At 44.2% G+C, this 15485-nt stretch overlaps 1 protein-coding gene across 1 annotated transcript in view; it reads right to left on the bottom strand.

Moving 5' to 3' along the window:
* Positions 1-6351, bottom strand: part of KIAA1324L (KIAA1324 like) — an 83984-nt gene extending 77633 nt beyond the window's left edge. Inside the window, exon 1 of the mRNA XM_015875491.2 lies at positions 6029-6351. Coding sequence (XP_015730977.1) covers positions 6029-6136 — 108 coding nt within the window. The 5' untranslated portion in view covers positions 6137-6351. The remainder of the gene's footprint in view (positions 1-6028) is intronic.
* Positions 6352-15485: the final 9134 nt, after the last annotated feature.

Here is a 15485-nt window from a genome sequence, read left to right as displayed (position 1 = left end):
TCATGTTCATCCAGTTCCAGACACTCTGAGTTGTTTTCCTGCAGATATCCCTGGAAAATATTTGCACCTCTAAAGTCTAACATAAACTAAACAAACAAAAGTCGACCTTCACAGTATTTTTGCCACCAAAGTTCTTATATTTTCTTTATTTTTTGTAGATACTTCCAAAAGTCGTCAAATATCACCATAAACCATTTCCGCAGTATGATGTATTTCTTGACAATAAACACGAACAGATAAGAATGGTAAATAGTACACCAAATGAGATGAGTTATTTGCCTCCTCTCTGTAGAAGTGAAGATGCTCTGTCAAAGAAATCTAGTTGGGAGCAGCTCAGCATCTGTTTTTTTTTAAATCTTTTTTTAATGAAAGCATGCCTTATAGCCAGCCCCACTTTCCTTGCAGTGGCGCTTGCATCTCTGAAGCCAGAGCACACAGCTCCACAGTGGAGGACTACAATCCATTTCTTTCCCACCTTTAACAAATTAACAGACAAATATCTCATTTTCTTCTCCTTCTTTCACCAGAAAATAGGCTATTTGCCATCAGCTCAGAGTAAATCCACACTAAATCTACCCAACCACAATTTTAGATTCCACAACTAAAACTAGAGGGGACCAACCTGGTGGGTCCAGAAGACTCCTTCCTTTACTGCTTCTGGCCCACCAGAGGCTGAACGCCGAGTCATCTCTGTGATTTACACTCCTTCTTTCCTTTTTTCGACAGTTTCATTTTCCTCTGAATCAGCATTATCAGCATTCCCTCTGATTCAGTGATGGAATCTCCAGCACCAACACAATGGAGTCTGATGTGTCATCCTCAATCATCTTCAAACATTTTGAGCCCTTTTCTCAAGTACACAGAGATCACTGTCTGGCACGATTTATAAAACTGAGCATCACGAAGCTTCTGAAACAAGGTCATTATTAGATTTGGTTGATGATTTGCAATGTAAAAAGGTTGTAAAGGAAAGGTCAAGGTTAATAGATGAAATATTACTAATAGGGAGTATGAGGGATGCTCCTTTCTAGCTGAAGAGTTGGGAAAGACACAGCCATGTTGGATATCAGCACAGCACATTCACAATAGCTGTTCCATGCCCACCGCCCTCTGGTGCAGACCCTTCCCTAACACACCCTGCCCCTCCCCTGACATCTCCATGCTGTTCCTTTGGGCCCTGTTGCCATCACAGAGAGCAGAGCTCAGCACTGCCCTCCACTCCCTATGAGGAGCTGCAGCCACCATGAGGCCTCCCCTCAACTCCCCTCTGCTCTGTGCCAAGCAAACCCAGGGACCTCAGCTGCTCCATACACACCTGGCCCTCCAGACTTTCCCCATATCTGTAGCCCTCCTTTGAACACTGCCTACATGCTAAATGGTGATGTTTTCTGCTGCAGTACCTATGCCTTGGCATCTGTCTCCTCACCTTTCATGCATCTGTTTCCACTCCATCAACCTTATTGTCAACAGTTTTATAGCATGGTTATTATTCTTCTTTCCTCATCTTTACGACCCTCCATCACAATGGCAAATGGTAGCTGTCCATTTCTCATTTCACCTCACAGAAAGAAGTCTCTGTAGTGAGAAGTGATAAAAATAACATGATCTGTCTAGGAATCTTCCTACAGTTTCTTCTGCTGAATATGAATTACTCATAAATTAAGGGTCTAAAATCCTTTAGGGTGTTTAGAAATCAGGGAATACAATACCAGATCATCCCAGCAGTTTGTAAAGATGGCTGCTGTTTTGCTACCAAAATAGCCAGTGTAGATGCTTCAGGGAAAGGGAAGTGGATACCAAGAAGGGACAGCAACAGAACCTACTCAGAAGAATTCCCTCCTAAACATTTAGCAACAGAATAATCCGTTCTGAGACTTTAAACCCATCAGAGACTAAGTCCCATTGACCAAGTTCCACAAGTTGTTGAAAGTTAAATGAAAATAAAAACACACATTTTTAACAGGAATAGTATTTAACCATTTAAGTGCACATTTTTATTTCTCCCTTATCCTACAGACTGACATCTCATTAGCTTTCTCAGCCCCTTGTAACATATGTTCTGCTTTTCCTCCCTCAAGTTATACCTTTCTTACTTAAACAGTCTTAATGCCTTTTGCGATTGCTGTACATTTCTTAACCTTTTACATAGTTCCTCAGTTCCTGAGTATTAATAAGACACAAGAACAATATTATACATTATATACATATACATGTAATGTGTGTGTATGTGTTTTTTTTTTTAAATCACCCACTCAACTTATTGCTCCATGACACACTGGATGCTGTGCCTACAGGTCTCCCCATAATGACCCCAAACCTTTCTCCAGGCAGGCACAGTTCACATACAACAAGAGCATACAAGACACTCAGGTTCCTCCCAGCAGATATTCCCGTTATTCCAGTCAGCCTATCTTTGGTGACAGGTATGCTGACTTTATCTGGTTCTGTTACATAACATCCTTCAAAGACTGACACGTATCTCCCCTCCATCCTTAATGTAGAAGGACAGAGTTTCACTTCTCTTGAAACTACTTATCTTACTACCTATTATATTAATCTAAGATACTCATATTCTTAAAATACTTCATACTTAGCTTAGGCACACCATATATATATATATTAATATATGTATATTAATATTTTCTCATCACAAAAATGGACATTATTTCAACTTCATTGAAATAATGCACTTGACCCAGTTTCAAGTTCATGCTTCACATCTCTCCTCAAGACTTCCTTGGCTTTGTCTTGCAAGTAATTTCATAAAAGATTTTTTCACTGCACAGATAAATTATTTCTATCACTTCTCTCTTCTCCAGAAGCATCCCAGCAGACTCATACAAAAATACTCTCCCATACAGACGGAATTTAGCATCACTCTTTCCATTCATTTACTCATTTTATAATTTTGAATCTGATTTAGCTGCTTCTCCAGTAGGCAGGTAAAATACCCAATATAGCAGCATCAGGAGTATTACATGCACCAAAACTGATTAGCACAGACTGCCCAGGGAGGTGGTGGAGTCACAGCCCCTGGAAGCGTTCAAGATGTGTAGATTGGGCACTGCAGGACATGGTTAGTGAGCATGATTGGGATGGGTTGATGGTTGGACTGGATGATCTTAGATGTCTTTTTCCAACCTTAATGATTCTGTTATTCTAAAAGCACACATATTTGCTCTTAACCTGCACAGTGCCTGAGAGCCAAAAAGAATCTAAGAAACCATTTTTTGTCAGCAGCTCTGATACTTCTTATCTCCCTGCAAACAGTTTGACTGAATGGAAAGCAGAAGAGTCTCTCCATGGTTTTCTTTACTGCAAATGCAAAAACAACAGAAGGAAAGCAAAGATTACATGAAGAAAAGTTCTATTTAGATGGAGTATCAGCTAAAATTTCCTTAAAGTGAAATCTGTTCATTTTTGGAAAAGTCTCTAAGGGGAAAACCAAAAAAGACGCATTCCAGAACAAGCGTCAAGAAAGCACTGAAATACAAGGCATAATAAAACTACACCCTGGGGCGGTAGGGGGATGGGCATGAGTATCTCGTCATCTCCATCATGATAGCTGAATGTGTATTTAATGCCAGTGAAAAACATGGGTGTCACCAGCTTCACTCGAAGTCAGAACTTATGCAACACATGAACCGTGTGCTTTAGTATCCCCTTCATCATTAGCAAACACAGAAAAAATGAAAATCACCAAGCAGTTATCCTCATCCTAATTCAAGTTAATAACTTGCCAGAAGCACAGAGTAGTGCATCCAGCATCTGCACCCCAAAGGTAATTCAACCAACAAAGCCCATCTCCCACAGATGCACCTAACTCACCTCCAGGGCAGCTGCTGACATTGTAGGGCATTGAGAGACCACATGGTACAAATGGGCATCACTGCCAGGATTGAATGATGTTAACGCCAGGAGCCCATGGCTCCATCAATGCACACCATGAAAGCCACCCACAGGAAGATTCATTTGAGCTGCTGCTCATTTGGTCTGCTCTTCCTAAATGCAGTGTGCTGAACTACTACCATCCCTGATGAAAGAAACCAATGTTAAAAAGGCTTCCAGAAAGCGACACTGCAATACATTATTATTTTACTGTCTGTGCTATCACAGCACCACAGAGCCTCAGGCACAGCCAGATCCCACTGCTCCAAATGCTGTACCAGTGCAGAAATCCCACAAACTGGCAGATACCCATATTCCTCAGAACAGTGAGGAGACAGAAAAACAAGCTGTCAAAGAAGGAAAAAAAACTAAAAAGCACAGCAAAAGGCAAAATCCCCTGTAGATTCAGAATGAACTACTGCCAGTGTGCTAAGCCTTGTGCTTCTCAAGCCTTTTGGGTATAAACCCATAAGACTTGCACTGAGTATTCAAAGGACCTTAATACCCTGTAACAAGCAATGCTTCAGCCCCAAGTCTGCTCAAACCAGAGTTGAACACAACAGGATCGTGGAAATCAATGGAATTATGGCAAATGACAAAGTTTTGAGACCAACACATAACAGCCTGGCATCAGCCGTGTTTCAGATAAGCTACCAACTTTGTGCTTCCCTTTTGCAAAGCAGCTGCTCTTCTACCCTGGCTCTTCGCAAGCTGTTTTTGTTTGGTTTTTTTCCTCCATCTAGACATGTTTGTAACTGTATTCCCTAAGATATATCCCATTGCATGGACTGCACACACACCAGCACAAGCTACAACACAGCTCCTTAACCACGTGAGTGACGGATGTCTGTATCTCAAAAAGCAGTAAGTGAAACTTAGTAAACAATGTTGTCTATCATTCTGTAAAGAATGGTCCAAACTCAAACTGGCACAGAAAAGGGGCCCAGCAGGGATTTTGGGCACCTAAAGCCCAGGATACAGTGCTCTGAATGTACCCTCTTGGTACCTCTGCTGAGGTTCAGCCATCACCTTGAGCTATCTGCAGAGACCCAACTTTCATGCAAAGACTTTGAGATGAGATCAGCCCTAAAAGAGCCTGTTTCTCTGGGTTGCAAAAGGAGATGATAGGTGATTCAAAGCAGATGGCTCCATAAACCTCCTTCTTTCAGAACAATCAACATTTAGAAGCAGCATTCCCAAAACAGCCAATATGTGGTTATCCCACATCTACCCCTTACTGCAAGATTCCCCACACCTGACTAATACCAAATTCTCCCACCGAGACAAAAAACAGAGATTCAGCAGAGGCAATACTCCTGGGACTGTGTCTCAGCACAGGGCCTTCTGCACGTCCTATAATACAGCTGCTATAATACAGCACCTATAATACAACTGCCACCCGGTGCAGCCTGGTCTGAGAGTATACAGCTATTTCCTGCTAAACACTGAGACCACAGAAGGCACAGCGAGCATCCTCACGGAGGCAGAAGAAGGGGACTGACTGCTGCCAACCCACCAGCAGCTTCCTTCTTCCCAGCCATAAGAGCTCCATTTGGGATGGTGGCCCATAGCCTCCTCATCCCCTGCACCTGGATTTAAATGACACAGACCCAGTTGCTCTTAAAAAGTATTGGAGAGGATCTGCCTGCACATATGGATGAGGATGGAAACCCTAGAGCAAAGGAGCAGCCTTGGGCACCTCCATCTAGGCCACCAGAGCCAGCAGAGGGCTGGGCATCCCAACAGCAGCGCAGTGGCTCTCTTTAGGGCTGTCACAGCAGGACAGAGGCAGAAAGTTTCTCTCCTGATTTGACAGGCATGGACACTCCCGGCTGATACAGGGGGGTCGGAGAAGCTTTAATCTCCTCTTCATCTGCACTGATTCAACAGAGTATTTAGAAAAGCATCAAGGGCCACCCGAATCTCCCTGTTTGATGGGATTCTCTGCTATTTCCTCGCAGGGATGACCTCCGGAGGGTCTTCGCGATGGCTACAGCGGCAGCTCCACGGGGGGTCCGACCCCACGGGCAGTACCAATAGTACGGCACATCCCATACACTCACACAGGGTGCCCTCCCGCATCTCACCCCAACCGACGGACAAAACCCCAGAGCAAAAGGAGGAGAAAAAAAAACCTCACCTCTTCGCAGGGCGGCAGCTGGAGGGCGGCTGCCTGCCAGCCCAGCAGCCAGCAGCACATCCAGGCGGTGCCAGGGCACCAAATCCTCCTCTTCATCCTTCGCTTCATCCTCCGCTCCCGCAGCGGAGCGGCCGCGCACCTCTTTCCCCGCTCGGCAGCCGCCGTTCGGGGCTCACCGGCCCCGCTCCGGGCTGCGGCTTCTGCAGCGGGGCATAACACAGCGGGGAGACGCACGGAACTGGCACGGAACGCAGTAGCTCCACCGACCCCGTGCCGGCAGCCGGCACCGCCACAGCCGGGAGGAGGGGCGGGGAGGAAAAAGAGGAGGAGGAGGAGGAGGAGGAAGGTGGGCAGGCAGCGCAGGCAGCGCAGGCGCATGTTGCCGAGGCTCGGCCAGCGCTGGAGATAAACGCAGGGCAACTCCTGCTTGCACCTTCGCCATCTCCAAAGGATGAAATTCCTGGTGTGGGATGCCAGCCTGCAGCCCCTGCCTGCCTGCCCTGTTCCCTGTGCTTGCGCATGGCTGCAGGATGCAGAGTGAGAGCTGGCATCCATTGCCCGTTTTCCTCTCTTAAGCTGGGATCCCACCTGATGGGACACATGGTGGTTGTCCAGGTGGGACATGTAGTTGATCATGACAGATCGCAGGTTGGACATGGGGTGGAACACTGACCTACCCACCACAGGGTGACTGTGACCCTTCCCTGTGGGATGGGAGAAGAGCAGCTGACCCAGATTTGATGGGGCCCTGGGCAGCCTGATCTGATGGTGGCAACCCTTCATTGAGCAGGGAGTTGGAACTGGGTGATCTTTGAGGTCCAACTCAAGCCTGACCCAAATATACACCCAAAATTATGCAGACTTCTCTCTCTCTGGTTGCATTTTAGGTCAGATTTTGTCTCTCCTTCCCCAGAAATATCCAATTGCTCATTCCCCGTGATGTGTTTTAGTGCTTTAAATGCTCCTCACCCTGACTGGCATCTCTGCTGTGCTTGCACATTTTCCTGCCCTCTTCTGTCCCTTCCTTTCTGCCTCCTGTTACCTAACAGCAAAACCCAGCACAGCACAGCACAGCACATTCCACGTCACCAGCACAATATGTTCCTGTCCCTATTGATCTACCTTTTCTTGCTCCAATACATAGTGCCTTTTTTTTTTGTACTTCTAATTTGTTGAGTGACTTTTTTGTTTTGGTTTGGTGGTTGGTTTTGGTTTTTTTTTTGGCAGTTTCTCTGCAAGTCCTGCTCTCTGTGATGCAGGTTTGACTCAGCCTTTATTCATCTCTTGCAAAGAGATCACACATGCAGACCTGTGTGACCCCTCTCGCCATCCCTGCCCGGTGCCATCGCTGTGACTCCATGCTGACACCAAAATGGTATCATTAGCTCATTTTATGTCACTGGGGGACACTGCCAGGGCAGTCTGGAGGGAGCTCAGTGATGCTCTGCTAACGTCAACGAGTCTGAAATTACCTTTTGTTCTCAGCCTGCCTTGCTCCACTTACAGCTCTGGCTGCAGGAAGGAAAACAGACTATTGCTTCTTAGGCTGATGGTCCCCATCCCTCACCAGGATGTCAAATAAAGCCTCATGTACACTCTTACACAAAGTGACAAATTGTGTTTCTCCCCAGATGAAGTGAGGAGCAGGAGAGAAACTGCAACGATGTTTTCTGTTTTGTGAGTGTTGCCTTGCTTCGGGTTCAGGGAGATCACAAAGTCAATCCATGCATTCACTGCTCCCTATAACTGTGGGACGAAATCCTGGATGTGTTTAAACTGTGTTGGATGTGGTGCTCAGAGACATGATTTAGAGGGTTGTTAGTTAGGGTAGTGTTGTTAGGTGGTGGCTGGACTCGATGATCTTTAAGGTCTTTTCCAACCTGAGCAGTTCCATGATTCTGTGCTTCTATAACAGAAGAATTTCTGCACCCAAAGCACTTCTGATTCCATGGGATGCTCAAAAAGGCAATTGAGCCACTAATATAGCAGCAGCAGGAGTCAGCCTTCCCATATGATATTGGGATGGGTCAGGAGACGGAGTCCCCAAGTAGGCTTTATTAGCTGCTCTGTTACCCTTTTGTTTCACTCATTTAATTTCAAAAATCAGAGAAGAACTCAGCTTACAACTAAAGGGTTGGAGACTCAACACAGAATCACAGAATGACCCGGGTTGGAAGGGACCTCAAGGATCATGTAGTTCCAACCCCCCTCCCTGGCAGGGCCACCAAACATACACCTTTACTAGATCAGGTTGCCCAGGGCCCCGTCCAACCTGGTCTTGAACACCTCCAAGGACGGGGCATCCACAACCTCCCTGGGCAGCCTGTTCCAGGGCCTAACCACTCTCCTAGTAAAGAACTTCCCCCTAACATCCAACCTAAAACTCATTTCCAGTGGTGGGTATTATGTCAAAACCTATTTGCTCCCCTCTATGAAACTTGCTGTCTTCCTAGCAAGAAAAAAAAAAACAAACAAAAACACTAAGATAAGAGGGGTTGGGTTTTTTTCTTGTTTTGTGTTTCAAAGTGACAGAAGATCCAGAAATTTCTTGAGCTTTAACAGCAATGTTGTCACTTTGGTTGCGGCATTATTTGAATAGGATCCAAAATGCCTGTAATGTTAACTCCTGTAAATCTTACCTGAGGGCGGCATGGCAAAAACTCTGCAGTGCCTACTGAGCAAGAGGACAGCAAGGAATATATAGACATATGTGTGTGTGTGTGTATGTATATACTATTTTAAAAATTAATCAGCTTAGGTAGATTTGTTGTAATGAGGCAGAGGAAAGCTGTGCTGCATTTGGGAAGCATCATGTAACTAACACACTAAAAGGTAAGCAGTACATATACAGGAGCAGAGTTAAAGGCTTTCTGTATTTAGTAGAAACATATAGCAGTAAGTATTTCTGGGAGCTCTGAGAATACATCTGAAATCTTGACCTAATGTGATCTAATATCTAATATCTCGACCTAATCCAAGTGAGAGGATACATAAGTAATTGAGAAGAACCACACAATCTGAGTTACAAACATTTGCCCTGCTCTTCTATTTTGAAGTACAAAAAGAAAAAAGGAGGAAAGCCAAGTAGTAATGATTCCTACTGCAGACACTATGAGATTTGTTTCAGGCTCCATCTCCAGAACTGCCTGAGCTTTATTGTGCCTCTCCATGAGCCCGGTGTAAGCTAAAGACGTGCTTAAAAGTGCACCTTCATACTGCAGTCACAGCTGTGCTTAGAGAAACCTGATCATTTTTAAGTGTTAAACACTAACATCTATAAATAGTTCTTCCTATCAGCAATGAGATGCTAAAGTTAATCGTGGACTTTGGTGTTTGCAGAGCTCAAGCTATGGGTTTCTCCCATAGCCAGTTAGCCGTGGCGGAGGAGCTGCCATATGTCGCTGCTGTTAATGACACCAAGTGAAAGGGAAAATTAAATGGCTGCCAGCTACTGTTTGGAGACAGCAATTAGTAACTACACTCGGGATTAGTCAGGCCTGTAGGCTGACATTGGCTTGCGTGGGAATACATCACAGAGGAAAAGAAACTATTAACCCTTTTGCATTCTGCCTGCTCCTGATAAAACTCATGGCTGTTGGAAAGGTGATCAATATGAATGGGATTTCTTCATTGGGACCCATCTCCCATTGCAAGCAGACCACAGAAGAATGGAGAAGTTTGGCGAATGTCCTACACTGCAGCGGGAGCGCACAGGGAGAGCTCGGTGCAAGATCCAGATGTGGAACCCCTAGGGCTGCTGAGCAGCCACCTCAAACCTGGGAGCAAATATAAGATCGAGTCCCTTCAATGACAGTAACATACAGCAGTATGGTGCAGCTAGGACAGCCCTGCACCAAGGCAGGGCACCAGAAGGATCAGATCTGCCAGTCCCATTTGGAGAAGATGCAACCTGCCCAGACCATGATGTTCTTCACATCCTTGAGTACGCAGCCTGAAGCTGCTACCCATCTATCAGCATTGATGAGGAATTTAAAGCATATTTTAAACATTTAGAACTTGCTTTAAGTGGTACCCCAAAGTGTCCAGAGCTGCAAGCAATGATAGTGCTCACCTGATTTGCTTTAATCACATATTTTAAGAGGGGCTGAATGTCACCTTAGAAATGTCTTTTCTATCCATTAACTTGCACAGAACTCAGTCATGAATACCTACACGTAGTCAAATGAATCCCACAAATCTTTTTCTGCTTAGGATGCTCCTTGGATGAGGTCCATGTCCTCCAGCTTTGGGTATGTGTTACATAGCTCATCCCTGCCTGGCTCATACAACACAAACCACGGTCCCATTTGCATCCAAACCAGAGCACAGCACTGTGAGATGGACCAAGGAGTGCACAGCATGGTTGCTGGGCTGAATGATCCAGGTTGTGCAGGCTTCATCATGTAGCTGTGGTGTCCTTATGTAAACCCACACCTGCAAAGCCCTGCCAAAACACTGGCTTTTTGGTTAGAGAAAAGTCAGGACCAGCTTCTACTGCCTTTTTGTAATTGCCACTCCTGTGTGTAATGCTCAGCACTTATCCCTTTCCCTCCTTTTTTAATGCCTGCATTTCCAGTTACTGCATTTTGACCTGTTCTCCCTAGAGATGCCCCAAATGCTTTACTTTTACTTTTCCAGCAAACTTCATCTTTTGCATCTCCTTTAAACCCCTGCATGTCTATCAGCAGTGGTCTGTTCATGCTTTCTCTCTGTGACTTTAGGTGAATTTTCTGGTCAGTCATGCTCATAGTTTGGCATTAGAAGAATTCCTTGCATGCATACAATTTAATATGGGTTTTTAAAGGTTAGACACAAAAGATCCAAAGCGTTCAGCGCCTGTTTAATCTTATAGACCTGGAAGAGAGAGGTGAGAGATCTAAGCTGCCTTTCTTGAATCTGAGTCAGGAGAAATTCAGCTATAAGAGAGGAATATCTCTGCTTTTGAGACATCAGCATGATTTGACAGGACCTTCTTTGTTTTCCAGACTAAGGGGAAAACACTCATGCTCCATTTTAAAACTATAGAGTCCAGGTGATTTTTTCCCCCAGTGTATTTAGAATAAAAAGTAGCAACCTCTGCATTAAAATCAGTTAACATGTTTGTTTTGAGTAAGGAGAACAGCAGCGGTAAATATTTCCAGGATAACTGATGACAGGCAGCAGGATCAGCTTTCATACTCTTTTGCTGTTGCCAATACAGTTTCTCAGTCATCCATCCACAGCTGCCTTTTCCCAGCAGACCTATTTATCTGCTCTCGGGTAGTAGGAGTGCTTTGAGTAATGATGATTCCCTTGACTCTGCATGCAAAAACGAGCCTTGTTAGACAACACTCGAGGCTCCATCTTGGCATGGCTGTGTCCGAAGAGAACACATGGTCTGGGAATTTGGGTGATGGTGGGGATGGGTTTGATGGTTGGATTGGATGATCTTAGTGGTCTTTTCCAGCTTTGATGATTCTATGATTTATGAATATTGAGGCTGATTATATTCACTTTAGTTAGTGAGGGCTCTGCAAGTGCATCTCCTTGGCCATGGGAAAGAGCAGAAAGCAGAACAGCCATGTCATAGTGTCCCCTGGAAGGAAAAGGCAATATTTTCCATTGATTAGTTTGATCTTGATCAAGACTTTAGTGACAAAAACAGTGCATTTTCAAGGGTCTTCCCAATAGATCTTTCTGCCCCTTGAAGCAATTATGACATTTTGTTGCTCTTCAGAATCTTTAATAAAAGGAATGCCTGGCTCTGCCAAGGAAGTCAATGTAAGCCACAATGAGCCAACATTAAAATGCTTCTGAAAGTCCCACCTGCTTGATAAACAGGAACTCCTGTAGATAACGACATATTTTATTACCATATTGTTGTTATGGTTGGCAGCAAAATTAGTTGCACCAACATGCCAATAGTGTTGACACACACAACGGCAGCAAACAACTGTAACTCAATATTAACATCAGTATTGATTTTCTGCTCCTGGGAGAGCTTTTGTAAACTTTCACAGAACAGTTTTTCCAAATAATAAGTGACCAACTAAATGTCACAGGTTGTAAGAAAGTCATTTGAATAGAAGTCAGAGATAGATATAATTTATGATGTGAAAAGCCTGATTCTGACCTCATATGCATGGATGTGAAATTGCAATGACCCTACACCAGCATGTAGCCCAAAAAGATCCTTTCAAGGTGATTCCAAGGGGATGCCATGACTGAGCAGCCTGATCTACCCTGATAAGCTGACCTGCAAGTCAACCAGAAATCCCATTTATGTCCAGGGACTTCATCAGGAAGGAGGCTGCAGCCACACATGTTCCATCAACATCTGACATCAACATCTGACTCTGCTGCAGAGCGTGCAAAGTGTCTGCAAATGTAAGTAATGCTGTGCAGTGTGCTTCTGTGTGTAGAGATCCACACAGAGAGTACATGGTATTAGATGGTGGTGCAGCTATGGTAGGCATATCTTAAAATGCATAATACTTTTAGCATCTCAGTCAGTGTCTGTGCAGTTTTCACCTCCATCATCAACGGTCCAGGAAGCGATAAATCCCATAAAAGGTGTGCTCTAAAGCAAATCCTTCGTAATGACCTATTCTTCTGCCTGTCAGTTATCGCAATTAGATGAGAGCATCTAACCGTCACACATATTATATATTTGAGAGGTTATTACATCCTATCACTGCTATAGTCACCATGCATATTCGCTGCAGTTTGGATGAGTCACAGAGCATTTATCCAGTGCAGTGGGCCCAGTTATGTTTAATTTCTGAAAACAACTTCTGCATCCATCCAGGTACTGGATGTTCAAAAATAAAGGCTGCATAAACTCTTTGCCTACCTGGCTGAGTTTCCAGACCACCTTTCCTGAAACTTCCACATTTTTTTCATTCATTAACCCCGTTCTCTCTGCATTCGCTATTGATCTACATGGAAAAAGGGAGACCTGGAGCCAACCCAGCAGAGGAGCAGCCCCCCGTTTGTGGTCTGTCACCCCATGGATGGAGGTCTTCTCATCTGGGGAAGGATTCATGGATCTGGACCTGGGTTTTCTGCAGGAGGAGAGAGTAGATGTAGGTATATCACTGCAACACTGTTCCCACCTTCAGGAGATGCCTCTATCTCAGATGCTCCACACATGGTTTATGGACAAGCCGTCACTTAAGCAGATCAGTGAGTCCTACAGTTTAAAACATATTTTAGCCTCTTTAGGAGAAAAAAGATGTTTCAAGGAACGTGGCAGTATTTGAACAGGGAATTGACTGTGTTGTTTACTGTTTCCACTTCCCTGAGACACAAATCTCAGCTTGATTTGCTCCACAACATATCAATTGCTCTGTCAGCTTCTTTAAGTTGGGTAACACATCTCAGTATATACTTCATAATACACAAATGTATATTTGCAGCATTAGGGGTGAAATGACTTATTGCAGCCTACACCATTAATATATTAGCACTAGGGTAAGTAGAGTACTTGTAGATACCATTTTATTATAGTCTTAGTTGTTTCTTTATGTATTTGCTTTTCTCTTTACTACTTTTCTTGGTGTCAGACTACCCCCTTCCTTAAAATGCAGCTTAATGTATTGCTTTACCTAAAGATTTACTTTCTCGGTGCCCTCTTTGCCTACAGATTCACTTGAAACAAAATGTTTGGAATGAAAAGTCTGGTCCTCTGGTTTATCTTAAATCCTGATTCCTGGTAGAGATTCAACTTCATAGTCAACCCCTTGATTCTGAGATGCAGATCAGTGCGGTGAGGAGGGGTCCCTGCAGACAACTCTGTTAACCTTGTTTAACAAGCACTATAGGGATGTGTTTTCCACACCCATCAGTGCCACTGGCTCATTCCAGAAAACATTCTGCATCCTATACCTTATTATTTATTCTCTACTTAAAGATCCAAGATAGGATTTCAATAGATTTGAGAGGTGATGCTTTTAATGGGTGTTCTTCTCCAGACACAACCATGGCTTCTGCTGTCTCAAGGACATTTCATACATTTCTTTAATTCAATTTCTATATCTGTGAATTAGTATTTGCCAAGCCTTTGTGATGCCAGGATGAGAAGTTAACATGACATCATAGAATGGTCATAGAATGACTTGGTTTGGAAGGGACCATAAAGCCCACCCATCTCCAACGCCCTACTGTAGGCTTGTTGCCCCCTCACCAGCTCAGCTACCCAGAGCCCCATCCAACCTGGCCTTGAGTTCCTCCAGGGATGGGGCATTCACAGCTTCTCTGAGCAGCAGTGCCAGTGCCTCACCACCCTCTAAGTGAAAAATTTCCTCCTGACACCCCTGGCCCTGCTGGGCACTTCTCTTTTGTTGCAGTCCAGGATGCTGTTGGCCTTCTGGGCCACAAATGCACCTTGTTGGCTCATGTTAAGTCCTTAAGACTCTTTTAGGAGGGTTTCTCAAGGAGACAGAAGGGTTGCTCTGCCAGATGACTGGCCAGAAAAGAACAGTACCTAGGAACTGAAGCTGGAGTGCAAGTTTCCTCAATTTAAGTCTCCATAGGACCATAGAATCTCATGCTGGAGACCTCGGCTGCTTGCCTTGGCACTTGGATAATCATTCTAACCTTAAGCTGCCCAAGGAGGGATCTAGGACAACCTACCAGGAGCCTGGTGAAAACTCTCCAGACCTCAGGTCCTTGAGAAGGACGAAGTATTTCAGGGTGGGATGAAGACAGCCAGCATGTGGCCATCTCCAACAGAAAAGATGGCAGATTTATGCCTCTGTTTTACTTCTATTTCATTACTTACTGAGGGCTTGAAAGGTTTTTTAACCCCTCTGTGAGGTCATGTATTAATTCATCCCTAGATATTACAGAGAAATGGTGAAGATGAGGGCAAGGTGAATCTTTAGTACCTCAGACTTTAACAAATACAAATATTAGCATCATTAGAAACCCACCAGACCTGAAAGAGATCAGCCTGAGTGAATTTGAAATTAACCTTGCAAAGTGAATTGTGCATTTGAATTAATCTCTAAAAATGTGCTTTACCGTTCAGGTACAGTAAAATGTCAGCCTGAAGTTAAAAGCTTTGTTGAAGCAATCTCTGTTATAAGATTCAAAGTGACCCGTGATATTTATCAAAGTAATGAAAATACTACAGGCATTTTCAAAAGCTGATGGGAGGTTGTGCTCAGCTCACATGTGGTAATCACTGGATGTTTTTGCAGTGATTGGTCTTTGCTGTGCTGAGCAAGATGGAAGCACAGGAGGCAAAAATGTGTGCAGCCAAACCAGGAAGTCTGATATCAGAAGCATCAGATGAAGAAAGCTTAATTCATTTCCAAATGCAACAGGTATCTGTCTAATCAATGCATCTGGCTTTCCCTTCTCTTTCTGAGACTTGGGAAGTCACAGAAAAAATAATTAACTCCCATTGGAAAGAAAACAAGGAAAACCAGCTCCAGGTCATTGAGCCCCCTGACAGAAAGACAATACAAAGATT

The sequence above is a fragment of the Coturnix japonica genome, chromosome 1 (assembly GCF_001577835.2).
Source record: "Coturnix japonica isolate 7356 chromosome 1, Coturnix japonica 2.1, whole genome shotgun sequence".
Lineage (NCBI taxonomy): Eukaryota > Metazoa > Chordata > Aves > Galliformes > Phasianidae > Coturnix > Coturnix japonica.
This window is presented reverse-complemented; position numbering and strand designations above follow the sequence as displayed.